The 27170-nt window shown below is 38.5% G+C and overlaps 1 protein-coding gene across 7 annotated transcripts in view; it reads left to right on the forward strand.

Moving 5' to 3' along the window:
* IPO11 (importin 11) overlaps positions 1-16797 on the forward strand; it is a 110876-nt gene extending 94079 nt beyond the window's left edge. For all 7 annotated transcript variants that reach the window (XM_080574115.1, XM_080574116.1, XM_080574113.1 and 4 more), the window contains 3 exons: positions 3776-3871; positions 7459-7543; positions 16433-16797. In XM_080574115.1, the coding sequence (XP_080430241.1) occupies positions 3776-3871; positions 7459-7543; positions 16433-16597 (346 nt within the window). In that variant the 3' untranslated portion in view covers positions 16598-16797. The remainder of the gene's footprint in view (positions 1-3775; positions 3872-7458; positions 7544-16432) is intronic.
* The last annotated feature ends 10373 nt before the right edge of the window (positions 16798-27170 follow it).

Below are 27170 nucleotides of genomic sequence, written 5' to 3' on the forward strand. Positions count from 1 at the left end.
GGACACAATGACCATTTTATTTACTTATATAACAATTGCACTACTAACAATTTATTATGATCTGTGTTTTGTTAAGCTGATGGTAAAACTTTTTTTTACAGTAGCTATGTAAATGAAATTCAAAATTCTGAATGTTTGTATAAAACATTGAGGTAATAAAAATACTGAAAAAGTAGCTGAATGAGCTGGAAATGTCAAACAGAATGAGAAAGGTATATCACTACTTAATCACAACATATGTGGTCTGTGTTTTTCTTTTCCAAAAAGTTCAATATTTTTATCTGACAGAATATGCAAGCTTTGAAATGAAAGATTTGAGATCATTCACATTCAAGCTACCCTAAATGTTTGTGATGTTTTTTCAGTACAAAGTGATTTTTTTTAGATAGTGTAAGAGATCCTTTTTATAGTAATAATAATAATAACGAATGTGTCAATTGCATCTTTGGAACTGGATCCTAGACTGATTAGCTTCTATGCAGTTGTCAGTTAGAATCTTATAAACCTGGTTCTGGGCCTGTCTCTTGATAATTCTTGCTGCTTACCAAACAAGCTGTTGTTCCCATAATTTAGGATACCTTAGGGTAGTTATAAACCATACCTTTATGCTGTTCTTTGTTCTGCTGCTGACCTGGATTGGATGCAGTTGAAGGGTGTAACTGCTTAAATACTGCCTTCCTTCTGAGCTGAGATTTTACTATGAGCAGTATCAACAGTTCAGCTTTAATCTAAAATACAGTGTCTCTTTCTTTTCTGAATCCACTCATACAACTTCCCAATGTGTTTCTTGACACAACCTGTAGACTTTTTAAAAGATATTTGATTGGTTTGCAAGGCTATTTCTTCCTCGTCTATGAAAATGAGACCTAGTATCTCATTTGTATTGTCATTGAACTTTAATCCAGGTTTGATTTTTTTCAAACAGTAAACATAGGCCCTTTATTTTTCCCTCATATGTGTCTTACATTATAAAAACAGTATTATTTAATGATTATATACTTGATAAACATTGCAACTACCTATATCTGGTAGGAAGAAACTTTGTCCCATTTCAAGGGAAAAAGGAGAAGGGGGGAAAGAGAAGGTACTACTTTCACTGAAAGCTGCAGGTACCAGTCACACTATTTTGAAAGATCTTCTGTATTTTGTAATATTGCTGTCCTCAGAAAAAGAAAAATTACTGTTAAATTACCTGTATTCACTGCAGAAAGAAGTAAAATAACATTCCTAATTTATACCATAAAGTAAAAATACCTTTTCCAAGTAAAGGAAACATTGATACCTCTGTGTTTTGCAGCTAGCTATCAAGAACCATATTTTGGGTCTTCAACCGCTGTCCTCAGTTTCTTCCGGAAATGTCACAGATTGTTGGAAACAGAAGTAACTTGAAAGGGCCTCTCTGTGTGCTTCTCGTATCAATCTGCAAGCTTGTGGGGGGAATAGGGAACAGTTAATGAGTACTATGCTTACAATATGTTTTACATCTTGGTTAATGTAAACCCCCACCACCACCACCCAAGTAGATTGACCATAATTAGCCCTTGCAGCAGATGAAAAAGCTGTGCCTTTGTAGCGTCAAACACCTTTCTCCCTTCCCTCCTCCCCAGTTAAAATTACAAAATTTCTCTGGCAGTTAGGGATTCTTCATGAAGCTTGAAAGGAGCAAATATAGCTACTGTGTAGCTGATAGCAACCTGTACTGTTAATTAAAATAGTGCATGCTTACAGAGCATAGCTTGCTCCTCCAGGGTGCAAAGTGTTCTTGGTTGAATTCCCCAGGTTCCTGTTGAAATAAATGTGAGGACAGCTGTTTCCTTTCTCACAGTGGAAAATACCAAGCTAATAGGGATTTTCCTAGATAAGTGTTTTTTACAAAGTATGAGGCAAAAGAGCTTTAATGGGAGGTGTGCTTTGTAGGAATCTCTAACTAAAGTGAAGAAATCCCTTATCTCTGAGGCCTTATCTTGCAGGCTGCTAAATAGCCCGTGCTTGTTTTCTCAGTGGTCTGCAGGCTGTTTGCTTTCTTCTTTGAATGAGGTAGTGAAGCTGTTTGTCAGGGAGAAAGTCTCCTTCAAAATGTAAATGAACAATAAGAAGCCAGTCTGAAGGAAAATTGAATCAGTTTTAAACCCAGAGAATGCTGGAGTTTTAGTTTTTTTCATTCAAAATTCAGTTCAATTCCTGGCATTCAGCTGTAGCCAGGCGAACAGAAAGAAACAATCCTGTGAAATCAAAATGGTCCTGAGCTGAATCATAATCTTATCAAAGCAAATAGAAAAGACACATTTTGTATGCTTAATATTCTAACTTGGTACCTATTTTTTTCCAATCTATTGCTCTATAGTCTGTTTTATATTTATAACTTTGTACGTCTGAAAATGAATTTATCAAATAGAACTAATGTAAAAGTAGCTGTATTTTTATCCAGTCTTTTGGTTTTGATCATATTGTAAATACAAAAATGGAATGAAAGAATATTAAAGAACAGAGTTGACTAAGCAGTTTTAAATAACATTTAGAATATAAAGGATGAAACTAGCATGAACACACTTAGTGTTCAGTATCATTAAACATATATGGAACCTGTTTGCTTCTGCATAATAGGCACCAGCTGCATCTTTTGGGGAAAACTAAGTCTGAAATTCCAAAATGGGGCTAATATAATGCTTCAGCCAAGAGCGGTGAACCAGGAAAGAGTTGATGTTTACCATTACCAGTTAGACTGTTTCTTTGCTGCTTATAGCTGGAAACTTCGCAGTCTTCCAAAGATGAACATCTCTTTACTTGCAATGTGGCTTAACCCTTTTGTAATTCACAGAGCAAGAGTTCAGGCACTGATAGTCAAGCCCAGAATAGCAGGGAAATCAGCAGAAATTACAGCAATCACAGCTGCTTTCCGTTTAACTAGAAGTTGGTGGCAACTACTTTTTCAGTGAATCTTGGAGATTGTGGTTCTGTGCTCTTCTTAGGCTACAGGCACTCTTCCTCAAGGCAGAGATAAGTGTCTAAATGTAGGTGTCATTTTGGATATATGTGGGTATCCAGCCTGGCCTTTAGCTGCAGAAAGGAAGGTCCTCATCTCTTTTTATTTCTCTTCTTTTTTTTTTTAAAGTCGCTGGTGGTATCTGACAGCCCTTTTCAGTTGTCTTAAATAACCTGGTATTTCAAGTGACAGAAGATGCCTATGTTTAAGCAGAGATGAATCCTGTCCCCACCTGTCTAGTTAAGAAAATTGGCTTCTGTGGGTGGAAACAGTGGAGGTTAAATATTCATAAAGCTGAAGAGAGAAGACAACAGGGGAGCGTTCTGGCTTTACACGCTGCTCTTTGCTCAGGAGTTTGCAGTGTAGGTTTTTCATCAACTCATGATGGGAGAAAATGAATGTGCAAATGTGTTAGGAAGATAAGCCAGTAGCGTGATTCCCTGCTCATTTCTGGAATTCTATGCAATTATTTGCAATTACTTTTAGGTTTTCAACGACGGCATGCAACACTTCATTCTATTTTTTTTTTTTAAAGTGAATGTTACTTGCATCTTTTTGGTGACTTTAGGTCATTTATGTAATCAAAATAAAAATCAAATTAGCTGCTTGATAGCATGCTTAGCTAAGCAGTAAGTAATGAAATCACTGCTCACTAACTGTGCTTTAAGTTATTGAGCATATTTCCTGTTTAGTTCCTTTAGCTAAGTCACTTTCCTGTTCTTTTCCAGTGTTATCCAAGATAAATTTTGTTCTTTTCCAGTGTTATCCAAAATAAATTTTGTTCTTTTCCAGTGTTATCCAAGATAAATTTTGTGGTATCATCCACGTTACATTGGAAGGGCTGTATGACGTTATGACTGAAGATCCTGAAACAGGAACATACAAAGAGTAAGTGGAAAATCTAATTTTTGTGTTTAATAATAGTTTTGCATATGTGGTGTTCTCTTGGGAAAACTCTGTAGGCATTTGAGACGTGCTCATAAGGGTCTGTTTCTGTAACAGAATCTGTTTTAGCAGGATAGTAAATTTTGTTTGCAAAGTTCTAGCAAATTTTTGGTTCCAAGAAAAATACTTGGGGCTGAACATAAAATGAAAATGGAAAGAATTTTATATTAAATATTAAATGATGGCTTAAAATACTCACATTCTTAGCTTTGCTTTTTGCTCACTTGACTATTTTATATTTAAGATTATCTTCCAATAAAGATTGCTGTTGATAGTTCAACAATAGCACAGTTCTTTGAATGTGACATCCAGTGTTTAACTCATTTTTTTTTTTAAGTGCCTCACATCCATTGAGTGTACCCAATGTACCTAGGTGTGGAGACACTTGGAAACCTATTCCTCAAGCAGAATTCATGGTCTTCAGTTGTTCTACTTAACATACCAGCGTATGTTAAGTTATGCTACAGTGCATACCTGAAAGGGCAGCTTCCTCAGCTGGAAGAAGGGGATTTGTTTATGGCGGGAAGATTCAGGGTTGCTGAGAATGTGCTGCCAGAATCACACTCATTCATCTACTACTAACTCCCAGCTTATTAGAGGTATTATATCAAAGCCAGAGAAGTCAAAAACAAACACTGAATAAAGTTATTTTTTTTAGGACAGAGGTTTTAATGTTTTGTGGTTTTTTTTTTTTTTTTTCCCTCTGTGATGATTACATAGTTTTAGAACGATGGAGAGTCTTTTTTCTCCTTTAGGAGAAAAAAGTGCTCTGCAGGATAGTCCCTACAGGCATAATATATTCTAATAATATTATTTACTGTGTGATAAAAATCAAACATTTTCTAACTTTCAGATAATTATCTGGTGACAGAATACCTGGACCTGGACTAATTATTTAAATGCTTAAGGGGGTGTTTTCTGTCACTGAAGCCAGCTGGCACAGAACAGCCTGCATATGTGTTATTAATTTCTCCTCCCCTTAAAATAGGTGGGCTGTGCACCAGTGTGTGAATGGTTCATACAGGCTAAACCTCAGTTGTGCTCAAAAATTGATTGCAAAAGTGCTGACCCATGCTAGGCATTTATTTTTCTTTGAACTGTTTATCAGTATATAAGATTTATCTGCAAAGTCTGGAAATGTGCCGTGATGATGTTTTATTTACTATCAGAGACAACACCATAGAGTCACTTCTATTTCTAAACATGTTGCTTTGCCAACACCTTTTGGAAAGAGCTCTCACATAGAAAGTAATAAAACTTTGTCGTAGTTCATTTTATATTTTAAGCTTGAAGGCCTGTAGAACATCTCACTGTACACTTCTAAACTATCGACGTTGTTTTTTCTTTATAAAATACAGGCACACTGAACCAAGGATATATTTCTGTTAACAGATACCGAATGGGCTGTTTAAAAGATTCTGACATTTGTGTTAAAATTTTCCAAATCATCTGAAAGTAAATAAAGTAAAAGCACTCATCTGGAGTGGTGTGTGCTATTGCGTCTCTCCAGGTTGAAGAAGAATGAATTTAAGCTTGAACTGGTAGAGAAAACAAAAATCACGTACCTTACTGGAAATCACAACATGTAGCTTCTTAGTGTTTACTTCAGTGGAAAGGCTAATAGAACTTGTATGTTGAGTATAGGAAAATGAAGGCTGAAGCAATACATAGAACTGCAGCTTATAAAGGATGGAGCAGGGGTAAATATGCACGGGAAAACTACAAATTAAATGATAGTGTTGGCTTGAGTATAAGCTGACCCTGAGTACCTTTACACTGGGAATTTGAAGAAAGTGTTGTAGTTAGAGGAATGAGGTTCTGGAGGAGCCTTTCCAAATACAAAGGCAGAGGTAGAGGTCTTGCCAGTTTATAGATGGGATTCTGCTCAAGGTCTGAAAACGATAACACAGTGGCCTGGCTTACAATGCAAAGAGCTTACAGTCAGATGGATTTTCTAGAACTTGTATTTTGCATTGTAATGGTAATTAGAAGAAATCTTTTTGGACCTCCAGATTTTCTGGAAAGAGGAGCATTCCATTTTTCTAGTATTGTCTCACCAATATTTGCAGGTTTCCCAATCTTATCATCTTGCTTTTTTTAAAAAAAAAAAAAAAATATTACCTCCTTCTTTATTTTTTTTAATTACTGTTTATGGTTACATGTTTGCTAGGGGATGACTTTCACCAATGGCTTTATGAAGTCTATACAAACTATTTGAAAAGACAGAAAAAAATCTCTGGAATTTGGACCTTTTTTCATAATTTCCCCTTTCATACCTACTACAAAAATTAAAATATGGCTATTATCTGTGCATACAGTCACCTATCACTTGGGGGCAGGGCAAAACAGAAAAACAAGTTTAAAAGCCTTGTATCTGCCTAGAAGCAAAAGCTAACTAATTTCTATCCACCTAAAACTTTACTGTTCAGTGTCCTTCAGATTTTGTCTTGAACCAATAGTAATGATCATAATAGATTTCAGATTCTCTTGTTAAAGATCTCACAGAAAAGCATGAATGTAATGAGAAATGTCTGCTGATTTTGTTAATGCTACAGGTTTGTGTATGTGCCACTCTGATTTTCATACTGGCAGAATGCAGACTGCTTATATAGCACTCACCTGGAAAGATTGGGAAACTCTAGTTAGGGACAGTAGATTTTATATGTTATGTGTTTTAAACCCACTTGGTCTGTTTTCTATATGCAGAAATGCATTTTTAAGCAAGAACTCGAGCTAAAATATATCTGTTCAGATTTTCTTTTCCTGATGCTTGTTCTTGTTAAATATAATTTCTGAATTGATCTGCCAAGACAAAAATGTCTAGTCATGATGAACTCCACTGCAAAATGAAAGTATCTGTTCACTTAGTAAATTCGGTCTTAATCTTTTTCTATCTATAAGTCAATTAGGAAGCATATATATTAAACATTAGTATAGAAGACTAGTTGCCTAACACTACTGAAAATTAGAAAAGATTTGCAATCTAACAGAAGAGATGTCTATCAGCAGTAAATTTGATGCCACGGAAACTTCTAAATGCAAGCTCTTTTCTTTTTCTTTTTTTTTTTTTTAAGAAAAATAATCATAACAATAATAACCTACTGTTAAATGCAGTACTGATATAAAAATGGTAAGTACATACATGCTGCCACAATATACATCTATGCACTAGAAAGTGGCCAAGTTTGGTTGTCTCTCCCAGACTTGAATAGGTTTTAAATTTGTGGCTAATTTTCAACTGTTTCAACAGACATCAGTTACAATTTCAGACAAATTTTTCAGAAGTTACTGTCTGGGCAGAGGAGAGAGTCTAAATGTGTTTCCACTGAAGGAAAGTCAGGTGAAATTTGGCAGCAACCAAATTACTGACTAAGCAGTAATATGTGTTATCTCCACAGGCATATATTGCCTTGTTAATAGGTATTGGCAGACTTCCAAACTTCCTCCTACCTGTCCCATGTTTTTAAAACTGTTTTAAAATAAATTTTAATTATAGTGTGTACTCAAACTATTTTTATTCCCATTCTTAGCTGCATGTTGATGCCTCATTTTGAGGAGCCCAAAGTTACAGAAGATGAGGAACCTCCCACAGAACAAGACAAAAGGAAAAAAATTGTAAGTTTTTGATCTGTTAATCAATTATTGAACTGATTATGTAATTCACTTGTATGAGACTAAATTACTTGTATCTGGTTCAGCTGTTTTTCTTAGAGAATTCATCTCTTGAATCAAAAAAAAACAAACTCTGATGAACTTTGCAGCGACAACATTTATGCTTCTGCATTCCTTTTGAGTATTAGAAAATGTTGTCAAAGTAAACATCATCTGTTCACAAAATCTGGACATTGTAAAATTGAGATGCTTTAAAAATGGTTTATCGAAAAATGCAGGAAGATGAAGCTTACTGATATGTCATAGTAGTTGAAGTTTGTTGAAGAATCATAGTATTCATTCTTAGGAATTGTGGTGTTTCTTTAGGTACATATCTAATCTAGATAGATGTTATCTGTGTCTATGCAGGTATCTATATAGGTAAATCTGATGAGGATTTCATATGCTGAAATAAAATATATATAGATATCTTGAGATATATACATAGATATATCTATTGAGATAGCTGAAGATTCAGGGCTCCATATATTCATATCTGTATGTATAGACTTACACAAATTCGTATACATTGGATTTTGTAATCAGATTTTAAAAACATCAAGTGGATTTTTAAATAGTCTTTCCATTTTATTAGCATTCTTCGAATATACCCAATTTTATTTCTCTCTAGCTAAAGTTTTAATAACTTTCTAGTCAAAATTCTCTCAATTTTGTAGTTATAGATTGACTTTAATAGTATAGTATGCATTTAGAAATTTTGACTTTGTGGATTTAATATGAATTACCATTGTTGGGGATGTACAAGAAGTGAAAAGGGGTCATTATTTTATGACCAGTATCATTCTAACCTCCTAAACAATTCAGTGCAGCAGTACAGTGTTGATTAACGCAGTCATAATGAAGAAACTGTACTGGGATCATGCGTAATACAAAGTTCATTGGCCGTTTGGATAATAGTTTTTATTTGTGATTAAAGAGAAATAGCTGTGCCTCGGTAATGAAGAGCCAGAACTTGTAAGGACATGACGAGTCAGGTGTTAATTTACATGGGAAATGTATTTTCCCTTTGTAACTTTCCTTTTTTCTTTTTTTTTTTTTTGAAGGAATTGCTTGTGATTTTTCCTCTACTGTTCTTTAACATTCAACCTGAACACATAGTCAGCCTTTGTGTCTTTGGAAGTTTTAGAACACGTTATCATACACAGACATTGCAGCTTCCTCTATGTTTCTCATCTCATAATCTAGATATATCTATTTCCACTGTTACTGTGTTTTCTAGGTTCCTAAGTATTATGAAAATCCTTTGTTTCTCTCATTTCAAGCCTCTGTTGTAAGAATATCTTTCTTTGTTTCACTCTTCATGCTCATACTTAGATGATTATTCCTGATATGTTTCAGACTCGGGCCTTCTCTGCTGTCATTTTTTTCAGCTAATGTGTTCACTATTTTCTTATGCTGTTCTCTGCAATTTCTCTCAGCTGTTAAAGCAAGCAAACTCTAGTTATTAGGATTGTCTGCTAGAAATTCATTTTGAATCCCAGCTGAATTTACTCAGTATAAATTTTTTTGGATGGTGCACAAGTTGAGACTTCTCACAAACGTTTATTTCAAATTGTTCTGCAGTCAGTAGCAAAAATGATGCAGATGATTTGGGTCAGTTACCAGTAGTAGGAGCGTGCCAATCCTGGTTATTTTGCGACACTGGGCTTTTGAAAGTGCAACCGGCATTTGATTTGCAAAACTGGATTAAAAACAAAACAGCACCAGGGACCATTCCCATCCACCTGCACTGAAAGCTTTTTCCTTTATGTAATAGCATCAGCACACACATTTCTTGTGATATCTATAACAAATGCAGTAGCAAATACCTCTGGTGAAACAAAGATGTGAACAAATATTTGGGGGTGAAAAGAGGAAGATCAGGACCCACCTAACAGGAATCTGTAATTGATTTAAGAAAGTTTTCAGTCTCCTGTTCTATCTAATTACTGCAAGAGGTTTATACCCTCTTACATATTCTACGTGTTGAATCAGCAGCTTTTATGGCAGGGTTCAGAGTTTAAACCTCATAAGACACTAATGAAAAGATTAAAAAAAAAAAAAAAAACGGAGAAAAGAAAATGCTGTCAAGGTCCATGCTAAGTATGACTTCCTGATGTTTGCACAGGGTCTAGATATTCTTCTATGATCTATCCCTTTATCCTGTCATTGCTACCTCTCTTCATAGTTACGCATAGCTCATAATTACTAAAGACAGTTTTAGCTAGACAGTGCTTTAGAAGTTCGTGATAACTTTGTTTAATCAGCATTTATCAGCTATTGCTATATTTTATTCTTCTTGTAAATATGTTGAAGAAAATGTGGATAGATGGAGACCGATTCATGACCTTGCATTGCATATAGTATATAGACTTAAATGTTTTTTTATGTGCCCTTAATGTATATGTTTTGATGAACTCCAGTATCATTGTTCAAAAAGGGAGTTAACCTTTTTCAGGTGTCTATTTGAAACCAGGGAAGAAAAATGAACTACTTTCCTTTAAAATTTTATTTAGACTTAAAATTTGTCCATGGTAGCACGTTGTTTAGATGATTCTTAAGTGTAAATAATGTGCTTATGTGTAAAGGTTTGGGAGTATTTTTTTTTTTTACTCTACTGTGGAAAGACACTGGTTAAAGCGTGACTTTATATTCTGAGGAAAATAAATAGATGAGTTACATTGTAATAAGTCAAATGATCAAATTTTATGTGATAAAATTTACAATACTATTATTGCACTGTTTGTGGTATAATTTCTCAGTATACACTTAACCTACAGGTTAATCACAGGTCTAATGCAAGGCCCATTGAAATCTGTGAGAAAATATTAGTAGAAGTCTGTGAAAAACCTTTCATATTGTCCATCTCCATTTTATAATCTGAGATCATTGTTAAATGTAAAGGACATAACACAACTTAAATCATTTTTCCAGTCTTTCACAGTCTGAAGATACTACTCATCTTGGTAAATATTTCATGTCCGCCACTCTTGCTTTCTTTAGTATCAGTGTTCATCTTTAAACTGAAGAGATCCTTTTAAATTCTGGAAACCTTGTCAAGAAAAATTTAGCTCAGGATATCACCAAAAAACTTTTTGAGTTTTATTAGACTTTTATTACCCATTCTTGCATTCTAAATACCATTCCATTGACTTGCTTGTGGTGATTAGATCACTGATCGAGTACTGAATGATGTATAACAATGTATTGGAAATGGTATGATTTTTGATGGTGTTGTCAAAAGATGTTGAGGGGAGAGATCCACCTGACAAAATACTGGTTTCAAAAAACGGATAATTCTGCAGAAAGTCTGATGGTGGCAAGTGGATTTTGGAGGTATGGGGCATGTTTTTTCTCCAGACCTGTGTATTACTTTTCCTATTCAAACTGCTTTTTACAACTAGTGAGGTGGAAAATTTGCTTTTTGAGTCCAGCCTTGAAGTAGGCACCCATGTCCAGATTCAAGAGCAATTTGTAAAGTAGCTATATTAAAAAGCTAGTCAAATTAGGTTTTCACTCAACATCTTAAAGCAGATTTTAGTAACATACGTTTCCTTGCCAAAATTCTGCTGCTTTTGTTTAGCTTGCTGTTCAGGTGAAGAAACTGCTGGAATTTTCTACATTTTTTTAATTATTATTTGGAAGTAGGTACTTTTTGGTCTTCTCTGTATCAGGAGTGTTTCAATCAAAAAAAGTCTAGCCACACAGCTAGGAGCACAACATACATGCTTTAATTCAAAGATTGTCCCTGACCTAGTGTTTGCAGAATAATAGCCAGTGTTAATATTGATATGGCTGTTCGAGCCGGACTGATGTTAGATGCTCAGTGCTTATCAAGCCAGAGACTTAATTTTCAAGAGGACAATTGTTCCTCGAAAAATCAGGTAGAATTGGCTGAAAACATATGAAAGGTCATCTCTTAAACCAGGTACTGTTACAATTTTGTCATAATGAAAGTAATTTATAGACTTGATTACTGACTTCCATTGTTAATGTCAAGGGACTTTTGTTTTAAAATATATACGCGTTGAGGTGTACCTGAATACTTTGATGAAATTCTGGTATGGTCAGGGGAGACTTCTACCTGAGGCAGCATTTTTGTTGGCGTTATAAGATGAAAGATGAGAGCTTGAGTGTTTGGTGTTCTACCAAACTGATCATTTTGCTTCATTATTCAGCCAAGACTGCAGCTGATTGTTTAGTATTATCTATAAACTAGTTATACTAAGCTGTTTCATTTTTGTTAGTTCTGAGTACAAGTTCCGAAAATGTAAAGTAGAAGGAAAGCAAATTTAATTTACTCAAAATATTTTTGATGTGATGATCTGAATGAAATCAAATTAGTGTATTTAGCTCCTTGAATTTAAGTCAGAAGACTAAGTCCCATGTGGCTTAGAAACATTAGCTGGTGCTTATGACAGCAAGCATTAATCATACTATAAAAGTCCCTACTGGCTTACGGTGTTGCTGCATTGAACAGATGGTGGGAGATACTTATGCCTGTTGCAATAACCTAAACAAATTTTTATACAATTACTTCTCAGTAGTATTGCAGAGATTATTCAAAAGATCTTTGGAATTGCTGTCTGCCACCTGACAAGTGCTAGTGTGTTAGCACCTCAAAGAGATGTTAGAGAGGACCAGTATAATTAAGAGATGCTAGCAAGAGCTCAGATTTTAAGTTCCAATGAGCTTTGCAAAACTATGCAAGGATTCAAACCTTATATTTCAAAAGAAAACAGCACTTCTGTCTGGAAATTGAAAATCACTGTTTGTGTGCTAGAATAGCATTATATGCATAATTGTATTCTAGAAGCTTGTGAAAATTAGGGAAAAAATGGACTTAAAGCTGAGGCTTATTAGTAAACATTGGTTATAAATATTAGAAGCTTATTTTTCCATTGACTTGAAGTCTGTTTCTTCTTCTTTGTTTTCACCTTCTTTTTTCTTTAGATATCAGGGAATATACTTTGTAAATATGAAATTGTCACGTGGAAGAATGTTTTCTAGAAGAATAGAACAAAGCTGATATTTTCAGGAAATTGTTCTGTCTTCACACATAATAATGAGTACTTCAACAGAGATTTTTGGTAGGGTCACGTAAGTCATTTAGTTGACTACGTCTGTGGATTATTAATTGGTTTGTGAGTAAAACGGTTGTTAACAAACAGCTTTTTAGAGTTGTTTCCCAAGGCAAGTTTGTAGTACATGCCATTAGTCTAGTTGCTGCTCTGAGGGTCACAGCTATGAGAAGACATTTCCATTGCAGTTTCAATGCCTGTTTTTCTGTGCAATATTTCCTACAGTAATTATATGCTTGACTGTTTGAGCTATGAAACTAACTAGGAATGTGTTATGTGCTCCAAATTACAGTCATTCATTAACAAAAGAAAATTGTTCAGAAACTGCTTTCTTTGCTTGGCAAGATGGTCTTTTTTTTTTTTTTAACCCTGTAGATTGTTCGAACTGCTACTGAAGGATATAACCTTGTGTGGCAGTTCAACACCAGTGGGCAGCTGAGCTTCACCATGCTGCTCTCTCACTCTCCCTCCTCAAAAGAGCAAGGGAAGAAAATACCATGAAAAAAGAGTCGTGTTGAGATAAGGACGACCCATCGCTCACCAATGTTGAGCATCACAGACAAAACAGACAAAACAGATATAGGGAAGATTTATGTAATTTATTGCCTGTTACTAAGAGATTAGAGCAGCAAGAACTAAGAGCAAATGTAAGACAACTTTCCCCCATCCACCCTTTCCTACCTCCTCCCTCCAAGCAGTACAGGGGAGTGAGGATTGGGGGCTCTAATTCCTTGGCAATTCATCTCTACTGCTCTCCCTCACGGTCACTCTCTGCCCCTGCTCCACGCGGGGTCCCTCCCACGGGATGCCGTCCTTCCCAAAATGAGCCTGCGGGGGCTGCCCACAGGCAGCAGCTCTTCAAGACCTGCTCCCACAGGGCTCCGTAGCACGGGGTCCATCCCCCAGGAGCAAACTGCTCCAGCACGGGTCCCCCACGGGCGGCAGCTCCCCCCAGGCCCCCTGCCCCTGCGTGGGCTCCTCTCCACGGGCTGCAGCTCCGGCCCGGGGCCTGCTCCTGCGGGGGCTCTCCATGGGCCGCAGCCTCCTCCAGGCCACATCCACCTGCTCCACCGGGGGCTCCTCCACGGGCTGCAGCGTGGAGATCTGCTCCGTGTGGGACCCGTGGGCTGCAGGGGGACAGCCTGCTCCACCAGGGGCCTCTCCACAGGCCGCAGGGGAACTGCTGCTGCCTGCCTGGAGCACCTCCTGCCCTCCTGCTGCACTCACCTGCGGGGCTGCAGGGCTGCTTCTCACCCCTCTCTCCCAGCTGCTGTTGCGCTGCACTATTTTTCTCTTTCTTCAATCTGCTCTCCCAGACACCCAACCAGCGCTGGTCCCTGGCTCAGCTCCGGCCACTGGCAGGTCTATTTTGGAGCTGGCTGGAGCTGGCTCTGATCTGACGTGGGGCATCTGCTGAGCTCTGCTCACAGAGGCCACATCTACAGCCCCCATGGTACCAAACCCTTGCGATGTGGACTCAATACACCTTGGTAAATCTGGACTACGGTGGCTGTAGTTTAGAATTTACATTACAGTATTTCAGTGTGAAAAGCTTGTGTATATTCTAGCAACCAGACTATATTTACTGAGAATTACTACTATACAAAAAAAGATTAAAATCTTACTGCAATTAGTCCCCTTTTCAAAAGTGGAAAGAATGTGTTAAAAAAATTGTTATACAATGTTAGGATTATAATAACGTTATAAAATGCTATTGTTATAAAGTGCTAGGAATAAGTAGTAAAAAGGTCATATCTCACCTTTGAAATGTAAAACAGGTGGATAGTATAAAATGGTGAACGATCAAAGGCTAAGAAGACAGTGTTAGGAACATAGAGGGAATGATGAGGTTTACAACTTGAAAGTTGATGTGACCATAATTAAAAAGATGAAGGACTAGCACTTTTTTGTGATAATTACAATGTTTCAGGGTGTTCTACTCTTTCTTTGCTTTTATTTTTGAAACAAACCACTAATAGGCAATAATAAGTATTTATATTATAAGAAGTCCTGTGCTTATATGGTTGTTTCTATCAGTATGTCCCTCTGTTTTGCCTGTAGTATTGTTTAATAGATAAGTACATCTTAATGTTTTCTACCCCCTATTAAAATTCAAATACTCCTTTTTTTCTGTTATACCAAAACAGAAAAGATTCTCTTTATTTTATTCCAGTTTATCTCAAAACATGCAACATTATGGTATGCGTGAATTATTTATGAATATGCAGTAAGATTTTTTCTTTAGAAGTTTTGTAGATTCATCCATTAATGTTACAAAAAAGACACAGCTCACAAGTTGAGAGTGACCTATGATTACTACTGCTCTGGAAAAATAAAAACTCTGTATTAGGCAGTAGATATCTGTACTCATACTGATGAAATGATGCATCTGTGTTCAACCTCATTTGTCAGGCCAGGTAGCTTATTTAATAAGGCATACTTCCGATATTGCATTCCCATTGATATAAATCCCCATGTGATGCTAATTGTATCCCATAGCTTGTAGTCAGAGAAGAATTAAATGCCGTAATTCCTTGTTCTGATTCAACCCAACAAAGGAATTTGATCAATAAATGTACATTACTGGAAATATCCTTTTGCCCGTCACCATAATCCTGTGTAATTTTCACTTTGGATTTTTACGTAGTGGCGGCTAAGATAATGCTGTAATAATGCAACAGACTAGGGCAATAAACTGTGAAATAAGAATAAAAAGGAATAAAGAAAATACGTGCATTTAGTATGCCCTGTTTCTTTGGAAATAGCATAGCAGGGTATACAGGCTCAGAAGGTTTTCTTTTTCAGTGGACTTTGAAACCTGGCATTATATGTTATTTCCTGACTTTCCAGCGTAAATAGTAGTGTTGTTTGGTTTTGATACTAAGATAAGCAGAAGCTCATGCATCTGCAGCGATTTTGTTATTATTTCAATATCCTAGTACTTTGTGATACTGCAAGCTCTAGGTGTCCTCACCTCCCCTTCATCCACCCTGGTGGACTGAGGGACAGATGCTGTATACCTGTCCATGTCCCTAGCTAGCCCACCCCTCTCTTCTGACTTCAAAATTGATCCTCTGTCAATGTAGCCCTTCTATTTACCTCTTCCGCAGTTATTGTGTAAAATAGACAAATATTCTGTCGGTCCCTGCCTAAAAGAAATTTGCATAATTCAGCTGGACAGATTGTTATATAAGTACTGCTACTGAAGAAGTGTGTCTATTCTTTATGCATATGAACAATTTATTTTAGCTATTGACCTAACACCTAAATATTGACCTAATCGTAAATATTTTTATTTCCAGATCTTGTCATGTAAGTCTAGGGCTGCACTAGTAGAACTAGTTTCTTTGTTTCCTTACTAATAAAATATAACTGATCATAGTTGATACACTATCTAAAGTGCTTATCATGGTAACACATCTGATGTGTTTCTTAGGAGTTATGGAGAATTCATTCAACAGAATGAATTTCAGCAGAATTTATTCAGCAGAATTCATTTCAGCAAAGCAGCTTTGAAATTGTTTTATCTTATAGAAGGGTGGAACTTTACAACAGACTGTGTTCATGGTTTGAGACTATTGTTTCAAATAGTGTTAGGCTGACATTTGCTTTTGATAATAATTAATTTGATCTTTTTTTATAGTTTTTTCTTCTGTTTCTCAATTAATTACAAAGAAATGTAGATTTCTTTCCTGGGCTCAGATTATTAGAGAGATGAGTACTTGCAGTATTTTAAGTGTGTTCTTATACTTTTTTTTCTCGTTTTCCACAGCTTGCACTGAAGGACCCTGTGCACACCGTGTCATTGCAGCAATTCGTCTATGAGAAGCTAAAGGCACAGCAGGAATTGCTGGGAGAACCAGGTTTCCATGCACTTATGGAAACCGTGGATACAGAAGTACTTGCACAGCTACAAGAATTTTTACAAGGCTTCTAAATAAGCGAAAACAAGATTTTTTATGTCCAATTTTCCTTTCAAAAGATACAAAAGAAAAAAAACTCTAACCTTCCCTCTTGTATGAAAGAGCCTACTGAAAGCTGAAAATAATGTGTTCACAAAGAAAAAGCAGATTTCTTTTTTCTCACTGTATGGCTGAAAGAATAAATGTAAATTGGGTCCTGGCTAGAGTTTACAAAGTGTTTCATGACTGTGTGTGATTTTTCTGTGCATGAAGAACGATGGATTGTATAAGGAAATATGTTTATTTTTTTCTTTTTTTCTTCTGCTGTTAATAGTAACAGGAAGTGTTTTTGATTCCACACTGAGGAGCAGAATCTGATTTTGGAGCTGCTTTTATGCAGTGGTAATACCTTGATTTCTCAGCCTTATACTTCTTAATTGCCTGTGACAGCATTTTTCTGCAGCTGTAGGGAACTGTTTCAACAGGAAACAGTTCTGATTGAAGATTGTTAAACATTATGTGCACACATAAACCTGTATATGCCTAAGATTCCAGGCTGAAGAAGTTGAATACTTCTTTTCCTTACAAAAGAAAATCCTACCATATGTGAATTCTCTCACAAGCTGATAGGGTTCACGTGTACTATAGCAATTTAAGTTACCAGTCTTAGTAGAACTGGATCCTATGATATATTCAGGATTGAGTAGCATCCTCTTTGTAAGATTAAGGACATCCAAAATCTGTAGAGTACATTTGATTTTTGGAGCAGTCCCTTTAGGATGTAGTGAGGATATTAAACTTAGAAAAATTGTAGAGAAATCTTGAGGGTAGTTGGTGATTCAAAGGCAGTGTTTTTCCCCTTTGTCATTACTGCTTATTCCTCAACAGAATAAAGTGCTGAAGGGAGGAGGGACGAGGAGAAACCTATTTTTGTCTAGTTGGCCTGTGGTGACAGACTTCTTAGGTGTAATGTCAAAATGGACTGTATAAATTCTCGGTACATGGCTACGCACAGCATGTAACTGGGGAGTCCTTTGTTCCCTATGAAAACGTAAAAAAGTAAAAGAGTGCTGCAATTTATGGTGCTTCCAGAGAGGAAAACAGAGAAGTGTCAATTAAATTTCAGGATAATGCCTCAAAACGTGTTATATGCTGTTGCAGGTCATACTGTTTTCTTTACCGTTACTGACTTTGTTTCACAAAACTATGTCATAAACTGAGAGGTATGAAGGAACTTGATAATATATATCATGAGGCATACCTACTAATCCAGCAGTATGGTTCAGTATCAGTAGTTACGTGTTCTGTTACTGTATACTTATAATTTTCTCTTTGTCCTGTTACCATTTCTTGGCTCCATATTCAGCCATACAAGTAGACCAGTAAAACTGTGAGTAGAAGCATTCCTTCATGAGCAAAACGTGATAACTTCAGTTTGAATTGTCTTAAGGAAAAAGAAACTTAGATTGTAACACTTAAAACTGTATTTGTCAAGGGGTTAGAGAATGCAGATGTATATCTGTCCGAAGATGGAGGTTTTCATTTTTGTCACCAGTTTATTTCTGTTACAAAATTTTTCTTACTTTCTCTTGAGTTCCTTCTGTCTCCCTTTTAGCTGTTGTAACACAGTGAAGCTCTCCAGAGTTTTATGAATAATTAATTTCAGTTAACTCTGGACTGTACTTGGACTTAAAGTTGTTGTTATCCACTGTCACAGTTCTTTTCCTTTTCACCAAAGTCGTATCACTGAGGTACTTCGTAATTGTTACTGAAAAGTGTGAGCCCAGAGTGTCACAATTCGAACAATTGTCTACAAACTTGAGATTCAAATGAAACTCAAAGCTATCTTTATTAGTTACCTGGCAGCTGCAGGAATGACAGGGCAAAGCTTCTCCTTTCTGTGTCTTTGTCTTTCATATCTGGGTTTGGGGTGAGGAGAAGACTCTTGCATTTTTAGCTTTTCCTTTTAAGTTCTAGTCTTCCACCTCCAAGGCTGAAGTTTGTTTGCCTGACTAAAGGATAATTAAGCTATTAGGACGGACTTCTTTTTTTCTCAGAGTTGATTAACTATTTAAAGGTAGAGATACTTATACTTTTGATAATCTTGTGTGGTTTAAACTTGCAGGCATCTAGTACCACACAGCTGTTCACTCACTGTCTCTAGATGGACTGGGGAGAGAATCCTAAAGGTGAAAACACAAGAACTCTTGGATTGAGACAAATTTTATTAGGTAAAGCAAAAGCTACACACACAAGTAAAGCAAAATGGAATCCAATCACTACTTCCCATCAGCAGGCAGGTGTTCAGCCATGTCCAGGAAAGCAGGGCGTGTCATGCATAACGGTTTCTTGGGAAGAACACCATCACTACAAATGTTCTCCACTTCCTCCTCCTTTACCGTACATACGTGCTGTTATTTCACGAAAATTACATTTGCTGTGCAGGTCTAGTCAACCCTGCTAGTTTTTTCACTGCATAACATCACTGAAAGACCTGCAGAGCAACCTCAGGCTGGGAAACAATACTTCTGTATCTTAAAGCACATTTTGGTAAAATCCCATGTGCACCTCCACGTGGGGCTCTGTGATCTCAGGTGGAGGGAGGTCCTACCACCCCTTCTCCAGACATGGGTAGAAGGATGGTCTCTGCATTAGGACCCTACACAGCATCTGCGTGCAGGTGGGGATTCTCAGCACTGCTGTGTGCAGATGAGCCAGACCTGTTCTTTTCTCAGATGTTCAAGCCTTGCGTTGTTCCATGTGATGAAGTGTTAGCAGTTTATTTTAGTGCACAGTAACTAATATCAGCACAGGCTGTAAGGAGTGATGGACATACTTTCGGCTGATAATGGCATCATAACATTGTGATTAACTTTGAGTAATACCTCTGAATTAGCATATTAATTCATTTTCACATGCGTTAGGGAACAAGTTGAATTTTTCACTAAATGTTTAGCTTTTCATCTTGAACTATTTTACTGCAAGACTTGGACTATAAATTAATTGTCATCATTGTAACTGCTTATCTGACAACTGTTAGCACAATGCGAAACAAGTGTCTGTCAGCACTCAGTACCATTCCAATACTGAAAAAATGGAGAAATTTCAGTTTAAAAAATAGAAGAAAAACATGTTCTGAGACAATGGGAGAACCTGTATTGCCTGTTTAGGCAATGCCAGGTTCAGGTCAGGTGATATTATATGTGGTATAGCAGAAAAAATTCTTCATTGTCTTAAGATGTTAACAAATTATTTCCACTCTCCCTCCCAAAATAGGATTAAATTTTCACTAAAAGGTTGTGAATTCAGGACTGCTGCAAGCCTTAGACACTTTATGTTGAAATTTCTGACTGCAGCTACTTCCATAAGAAAGGAAACTGAATACAACGAACCACCTGAAACAGAAGCCTTGAAGTAGATTCTGAAACTGTCCTGAGTGAGGAAGGATTTTGATCCTGATGTCATTTTAGCTTTACTTTTGAAAGGGGAAAGGGGTGTGTATGGAATACAGGATAATTAAACTTCTGATGCTTACAAATTTTATCACTTTACCTTTCAGAAGATGTAATGTAGTGGGTTTATATGTCAAGGTTTTGGTAGCGGGGGGCTGCAGAGGTGGCTTCTATGAGAAAAGTCCAGCAGCTGCCCCATGGTAGATAAGGGCCAGTTTCAGCCACCTCAAAAGGGGCCCGCTGCTGGCAGAGCTGAGCCAATAAGTCATGTTGTTTGTGCCTCTGGAAGAGCAGAATTAAGAAAGGGAAAAAAACCTGCTGTACTACAGCAGCTGGGAGAGAGGGGTGAGATCCACCCCTGCAGCCCCCCAGGTGAGTGCAGCAGGAGGGCAGGAGGTGCTCCAGGCAGGCAGCAGCAGTTCCCCTGCGGCCTGTGGAGAGGCCCCTGGTGGAGCAGGCTGTCCCCCTGCACCCACGGGTCCCACACGGAGCAGATCTCCACGCTGCAGCCCGTGGAGGAGCCCCCGGTGGAGCAGGTGGATGTGGCCTGGAGGAGGCTGCGGCCCATGGAGAGCCCCCGCAGGAGCAGGCCCCGGGCCGGAGCTGCAGCCCGTGGAGAGGAGCCCCCGCAGGAGCAGGGGGCCTGGGGGGAGCTGCCGCCCGTGGGGGACCCGTGCTGGAGCAGTTTGCTCCTGGGGGATGGACCCCGTGGTACGGAGCCGTGTGGGAGCAGGTCTTGAAGAGCTGCTGCCTGTGGGCAGCCCCCGCAGGCTCAGTTCGGGAAGGACGGCATCCCGTGGGAGGGACCCCGCGTGGAGCGGGGGCACAGAGGGACCGTGAGGGAACGGCGGAGACAGAGGAAGCATCAGGGGCTGACCTCAGCCCCCTGCACTGCTCAGGGGGAGGAGACAGAAGAGGGTGGATAGGGGGAAGGTGTCTAAATTGATTTCTTTGTTTCTCACATCTATAGCTTGTTAGTAATAGACAATAAATGTCTTTAATCTCCCTATGCTGAGTCTGTTTTGCCCATCATGATAACTGTTGAGTGATCCTGTCCTTATCTCAACCCTTGAGCACTTTTCATTGTATTTTCTCCCACTTTCCCTTTGAGAAGGGGGAGTGAGAGAGCAGTTGTGGTGGAGCTCAGCTGCCCAGCTGGGTAAAACCACTGCAGACAGTAACTGTGAAGTTGAAGGCAAGCCTTTTCTGTTTTTGATAAGAACTAAGTGTCTGCCTGGTTGGATTCATGGGGAAGCATAAAAGACAGGGGTTGCCCTGGAGAATGCTGCAAAGCTGCATATGGTCCTGTGAGTCCTTCTGGGCAAAACAGTTAGGAAGACTAATTTGTGTAATGTTAGTGAAATAATACTGATAGATTGCAAAGAATATCAAGAAGTGATTCTATAGGTAAATTGGAAAGAAAGGAAAGGCCAAGGAGAGTATGCCTCCCATCCTCCAACCCCCCAGATAAACAAGAAAGGAGAACTGGTAACAGACATGGAGAAGACAGAGGTACTCAGCAAGTTCTTAGCTTCGGCCTTCACTGCGAGTCAGGCTTCCACATCTCTTGAGTCCATGAACCTCTGAGCAAGGCTTTACCAAGGGCAAATAGTGCCTGACCAATCCGGTGGCCTTCTATGATGGAGTGACCGCACTAGTCAACAAAGGAAGACCGAGTGATGTGCTCTCCTTGGACTTCTGTAAGGCCTTGGATGGAGTCCCACATGACATCCTGATCTCCAGATTGGAAAGATATGGATTTGATGGGTGGACTTTTCAGTGGATAGCAATTGCCTTGAAGGCCGCACCCGGGAAGTGGTGGTCAATGGCTCTGTGTCCTGGTGGAAGCCGGTGATGAGTGGCGTTCCTAAAGGGTCCATCTTGCAACCAGTGCTGTTTAATGTCTTTATCAATGACATAGACAGTGGGATTGAGTGCACCTTCAGCAAATTTGTGGACAACACCAAGCTGAGTGGTGCAATTGATACACCAGAAGGAAGGGATGCCATCCAAAGGAACCTGGAAAGGCTGGAGAAGTGGGCCCATGTGATCCTAATGGGGTTCAACAAGTCCAAGTGCAAGATGCGCTGGTGACAGTGACATTGCCCCTGGGCTGGGGCAATTCCAGACATAAGTACAGATACGTATTGAAAGTGGCCCTGCGGAGAAGGACCTGGGGGTTCTGGTGGACAAAAAGCTCAATATGAGCCAGCTGTGTGTGCTTGCAGCCCAGAAAGCCAACCATGTCCTGAGCTGCATCAACAGAGGAATGGCCAGCAGGTGGAGGGAGGGAATTGTGCCCTTCTGCTCTGCCCTTGTGAGGCCCCACCTGGAGTGCTGCATCCGGGTCTGAGGCCCCCAGAACAAGGCTGCGGTCCTACTAAAGTGAGTCCAGAGGAGGGCCACAAAGATGATTAGGGAGCTGGAGCTGAATATACGTAAACAGGATTTTTGACTTTTATCCAGAAGGTCAAGGATATTATCAGAGAGTACCCAAAAGAGGGCTGTGAGGGTGGGGGGCGGGTCTAGAGGGCAAGCTGTCTGAGGAGCAGCTGAGGTCCCTTGGTTTGCTCAGCCCAGAGCAGAGCAGGCTGAGGGGAGGCCTCATGGCGGCCTGCTGCTCCCTCACGAGGGGAGCGGAGGGGCAGGCGCTGAGCTCTGCTCTCTGGGGACAGCGACAGGACATGAGGGAACGGCATGGAGCTGGGACAGGGGAGGGTCGGGCTGGGTGTTAGGGAAAGGTTCTGCACCCAGAGGGTGGTCGGGCACTGGGACAGGCTGCCCAGGTCTTGGAACTGAGGTGCTGGAGTTCAAAAAGTGCTTGGCCAATGCCCTCAGACATCTAGTCTGATATTTGGGTGGTTCTGCACGTAGCCAGGAGTTGGACTCGATGATCCTTGTGGGTCCCTTCCAGCTTGGGTTATTCTATGATTCTACGAACAAAGGGGAATGGTTTTAAACTAAAAGAGAGGTTATTTAGATTTAGTGTTTAGAAGGAAAGCTTCACTCAGAGGGTGGTGAAGCGCTGGCACAGCCTGCCCAGAGAAGCTGTGGGTGCCCCATCCCTGGAGGTGCTCAAGGCCAGGCTGGATGGGGCTTTGGGCAACCTGGTCTGGTGGGAGGTGTCCCTGCCCATGGCAGGGGGGTGGAACTGGGTGGTCTTTGAGGTCCCTTCCAATCCAAGCCATTTTGACTGGCAGGATGCACCATTTGAGGAAGGGCTGCGTGGTGATCTAGGAAGTAATCTGGAAGAATTTGCATAAGGAAACTTGGCTCCTGCATTGTTGTTTAGAGACAATACAGGGGGAAAGAAGGGCAGTGGAAGTAATGTGTTGTTGCAATTACTCTTCAGGCTGTATTATTCATGCTACAAAGGAAAGAATGTTACAATGCAGAGATTTTTGTCCTTCCTGTTGTGAAGTTGTCTTTTTTCCAAGGTTTAGACCACAATTTTTCTTTTAAAATGGACCACCTCATAGTCTGGTCTCCTTCGCAAAGCTACTCATGATAATCTTTGTTTTCTTGTTGGTCCCCACAGGTATCTTCTCTCAGCACACCAGGAATGCTGACTGAAGTCTTAAGTGGAGACACATCTCCTAACTGAAAATCATAACAAATGGGTTAATTTCTTTGATGGTTCAACAATGATAAAGTCACTTTTGTAAATTGTATTATCACAGACATGCTATTAGATTTACAGTTAATAACATCTGGTAATTTTTAATTTTTTTTTTTTAAATATATATAGTTCCAAACTCTTGTGATGCCCATAAATTAGAGTTCATAGTGTTCTTTGAACTGCTGAACATGCCACATCTTGCCCTAGGAAATGCAGCATCTTTGTAATTGAGGTGTACATTTTGAAGGCTTTCCAAACTCATTTACTTGTCTTGCTCAAGTGCTGCTGTTTCAAAAAATAAATGATTAATTACTAATTTTTAAATGTTCACAATTGCCATCTTGCAGCTAGCTGTGATTAACCATGATGACTAATCATCAGATAGTCAAATTTGACTGATTCTGTAGAAACTTTTCAAAAGGTATGATAGCTGGTTCATATTGGATTTTGCTGATTCTGGGATGAAAATGGAATTGAGTTAACCCCCCTTAAAATTTGATTGTGGAGTGAAAAGAAGTGTTTAAAATTGATATATCCTCCATAGTCCACACTGGTTAGGCACCATTTTTTAGGCTAAATGCATATTATTGCATTGATTATTGCTTATACTATTACATACTACTTAGAGAAATATTGATCATGAAAGAATTTCTTCTCAGGTTTACACAAAATGGGTGATTGGTTACATCAGTTTCCAAAGAGGGCTCTAAAAAGAAGTATAAAGGAGTAAAAGTAAAATTGCTGCAAACAAGACAATTCTGCCACCAATGTGCAAATGTAACTAAAGTATGGCTCTTAAAAGGGATTACAGAAAATAAAACCACACTCTACATCAAAGTATGTTCATGCTTGAAGTCAGCAGTGGCTGTTGGCAGGTGGCAAATGTGTCCCCTGGGCTGGAGCTGTAGAAGTAATTGGCTTTTTTTTTTCACTTTCTTTCTAAAGAAGGGTAAAATGGTGTCTTGGCAAAAAAAATATTTTATGTGACCCAAGGTTTAATACAGTACTTCATTTTTAGGTTTCGTAGCCAGCTTTTAATAAAATACAATAGCTTTTGAAATAGCTCTGTCACTTCTAAATATGTCAAAAACCTAGAACATTTAAAACAAATATTCTTAGGAGAAATAATTTCCTGAACTTGCATATAGTTTCTTACTACCTGAAACTAGTTTTCACTTTCTGCATTTTATTAAGCTCCAGAAAGCTTATTCAATTCTGTTATGGGATTTAATACTATTATAAATCATTGGAGGTAGGGGCACATTGTTATTTTAAACAACAGCAAAAGAAAACAAAACAAAACAAAAAATTAGTTATGTTTGTGATTGTGATTGTGGGTTGTCATCACTTCCTACAGTGTTTTTTAACTGCCTCCTACAAGAAAGATCATTGAAACAGCATTTTAAAATACACAGAACACAGTCTGTCTATGACATGACTGTTTGAACTGAAAGCTATTTATTCCCAGTATTTCCACCAGCAAAACCTTTGGTGTTACTCAGGGAGAATAACAGAATGCCTGTGCATTGTTCAGTGTTTGTGTTTTAAGCTACGAATATGTTGGTTTCAGGAAAACCAACTAAATCAACCGTACAAGTATTATCTAATAACTTACCAACTTGAGAAAACTGAAATTGCTGATAGGTAAATTCACAAAGTCTAAATCTGTATAACAATAACAGCAGTTATTTTGCTGCATGGCAGTGTTTCTGAAGTACAACATGAGTAATTTCTGAAGTTGTTCTGGAAGTATTTTAAACCAAATAGTCTTTCTTTCAGTTGGAGTTTTATTCTAATTTATTTTTGTCGTTGTTGTTTTTGATTTCTTTCTTTCTGTTTAAACAAAATTGACAACTGTATCTTCCAGATATTTTCCCCAGTTTTTCCAGGATGCTGAGGAAAACTAGAAACTCTTATGCAACAGGAATGTGGGACTTTGTACATACATACAGAATTTATGACTATGAGTTTGCAAGGGAAACATTAGGGAACCCAAAATATCACTTTCACTATGATGGTTCAGGCAGGGATGCATACAGGAATAAGCTGTACATCCACTACAGTTTGTTATTAAAAATTTTGATTGTTATTAATATATTTTAGTTTCATACAGCTGGTGAAATGTTCTGCTGTGTATTTTCCCCTTTTCTGTGCTAACAGAACTTGCTTTATCTTTTATTATATCTATAGCAAATGCCTGGTGGTTCACTAGCACTTGTGTTTTTCATTTATTTTATTATTTTATTTTATTTTATTTTATTTTATTTTATTTTATTTTATTTTATTTTATTTTATTTTATTTTATTTTATTTTATTTTATTTTATTTATGTTATATTATATTATTTTATTTTATATTATTTTTTTAATATATAAATGAACTTCTTGAATATATAGCACTAAGGACTCTGGTCAAGGCTAAGGAGATTTATTAATCCAATAGCTATAGGTTTAGGAAGCAGTAAGAGTCCTGTGTTGTCTTAGTTATTGTCAAGGCCTCTTATATATTTTATTCAGCAATATTGTAAAGCAGAATATATCAATGGTCCCTGGATCCCAGGAGCCCTATTCTGGCTTTTTTCTGCTAGCCATGCACTTATTGAAGCATTTTGATGTATTGTCTCACTTTTGAAATCAGCCTGAAACCCTGCAAACAGAATTGTTCTGCTGTGCCTGAATTAACAAGCTCCTTTGAGCCTCTTTCTTGAACATGGCTGAATGGGAGGAGCTGGACTTTCACAAAGCCATGTCACAAAGACTGGCAAGGAAGGTGGGTGGTTGCATGGTCACACGTGAAATTCTAACAACTCAACAATTAGAGGTAGAAAGCAGAAGGTGAATGGGCAATTTTCAATCTGGTAAAAGGTTTTCGGAAAGATGACACGTGGTTCTGGAATAGATTAGATTCTTATCAAACTTTTGATGGTTAGGAAGTGTTGATGAATAGTGAATTGGCAAAAATAGCCAGTGAATTGGGAACTGCCAGGAACGTAACTGAGCAGGATGGAAAGGCAGATGAAGCTTCAGAGCTGGCAAAGGCTAATCAGCCTTGCAAGAGATATCCTGAATCAGCCTTCATGTGTGGCTGATGAACTGGAAACCTAGATAGTCAAATTACCAAGGAGGGAGAGACAGAATTTGAACAAAGTCACCCAGTTATGCAGAAAATGAGATTTCACACAATTGTTTTGGCTGAAGGGACCTCTTGTGACCACCTAGTACACCTAGTACACTTTTTCTTCTCAAGCAGGGTTAGCTACAGCAGGTTGCCCAGGACTGTGTCCAGTTGTGTTTTCACTGTCTCCACTGATGGAGACTCCACCATCTCTCTGGGCAACCTGTTTGACCACCCGTACAGTAAAAAAAAAAAAAGAGTTTCCTTGTGTTCAGATGGAGTTTCGTGGGTTTCAGTTTGTGCTCATTGCTTCTCGTCCTGTCAGTGGGCACCACTGAGAAGAGTCTGGATACCTCTTAATTCCCTCCTAGCAGGTACTTATACACGCTGGTAAGAGACTCCCAAATCTTTGGGGATCTTATTG

The sequence above is a fragment of the Anser brachyrhynchus genome, assembly GCF_964034855.1.
Source record: "Anser brachyrhynchus genome assembly, chromosome: Z".
Lineage (NCBI taxonomy): Eukaryota > Metazoa > Chordata > Aves > Anseriformes > Anatidae > Anser > Anser brachyrhynchus.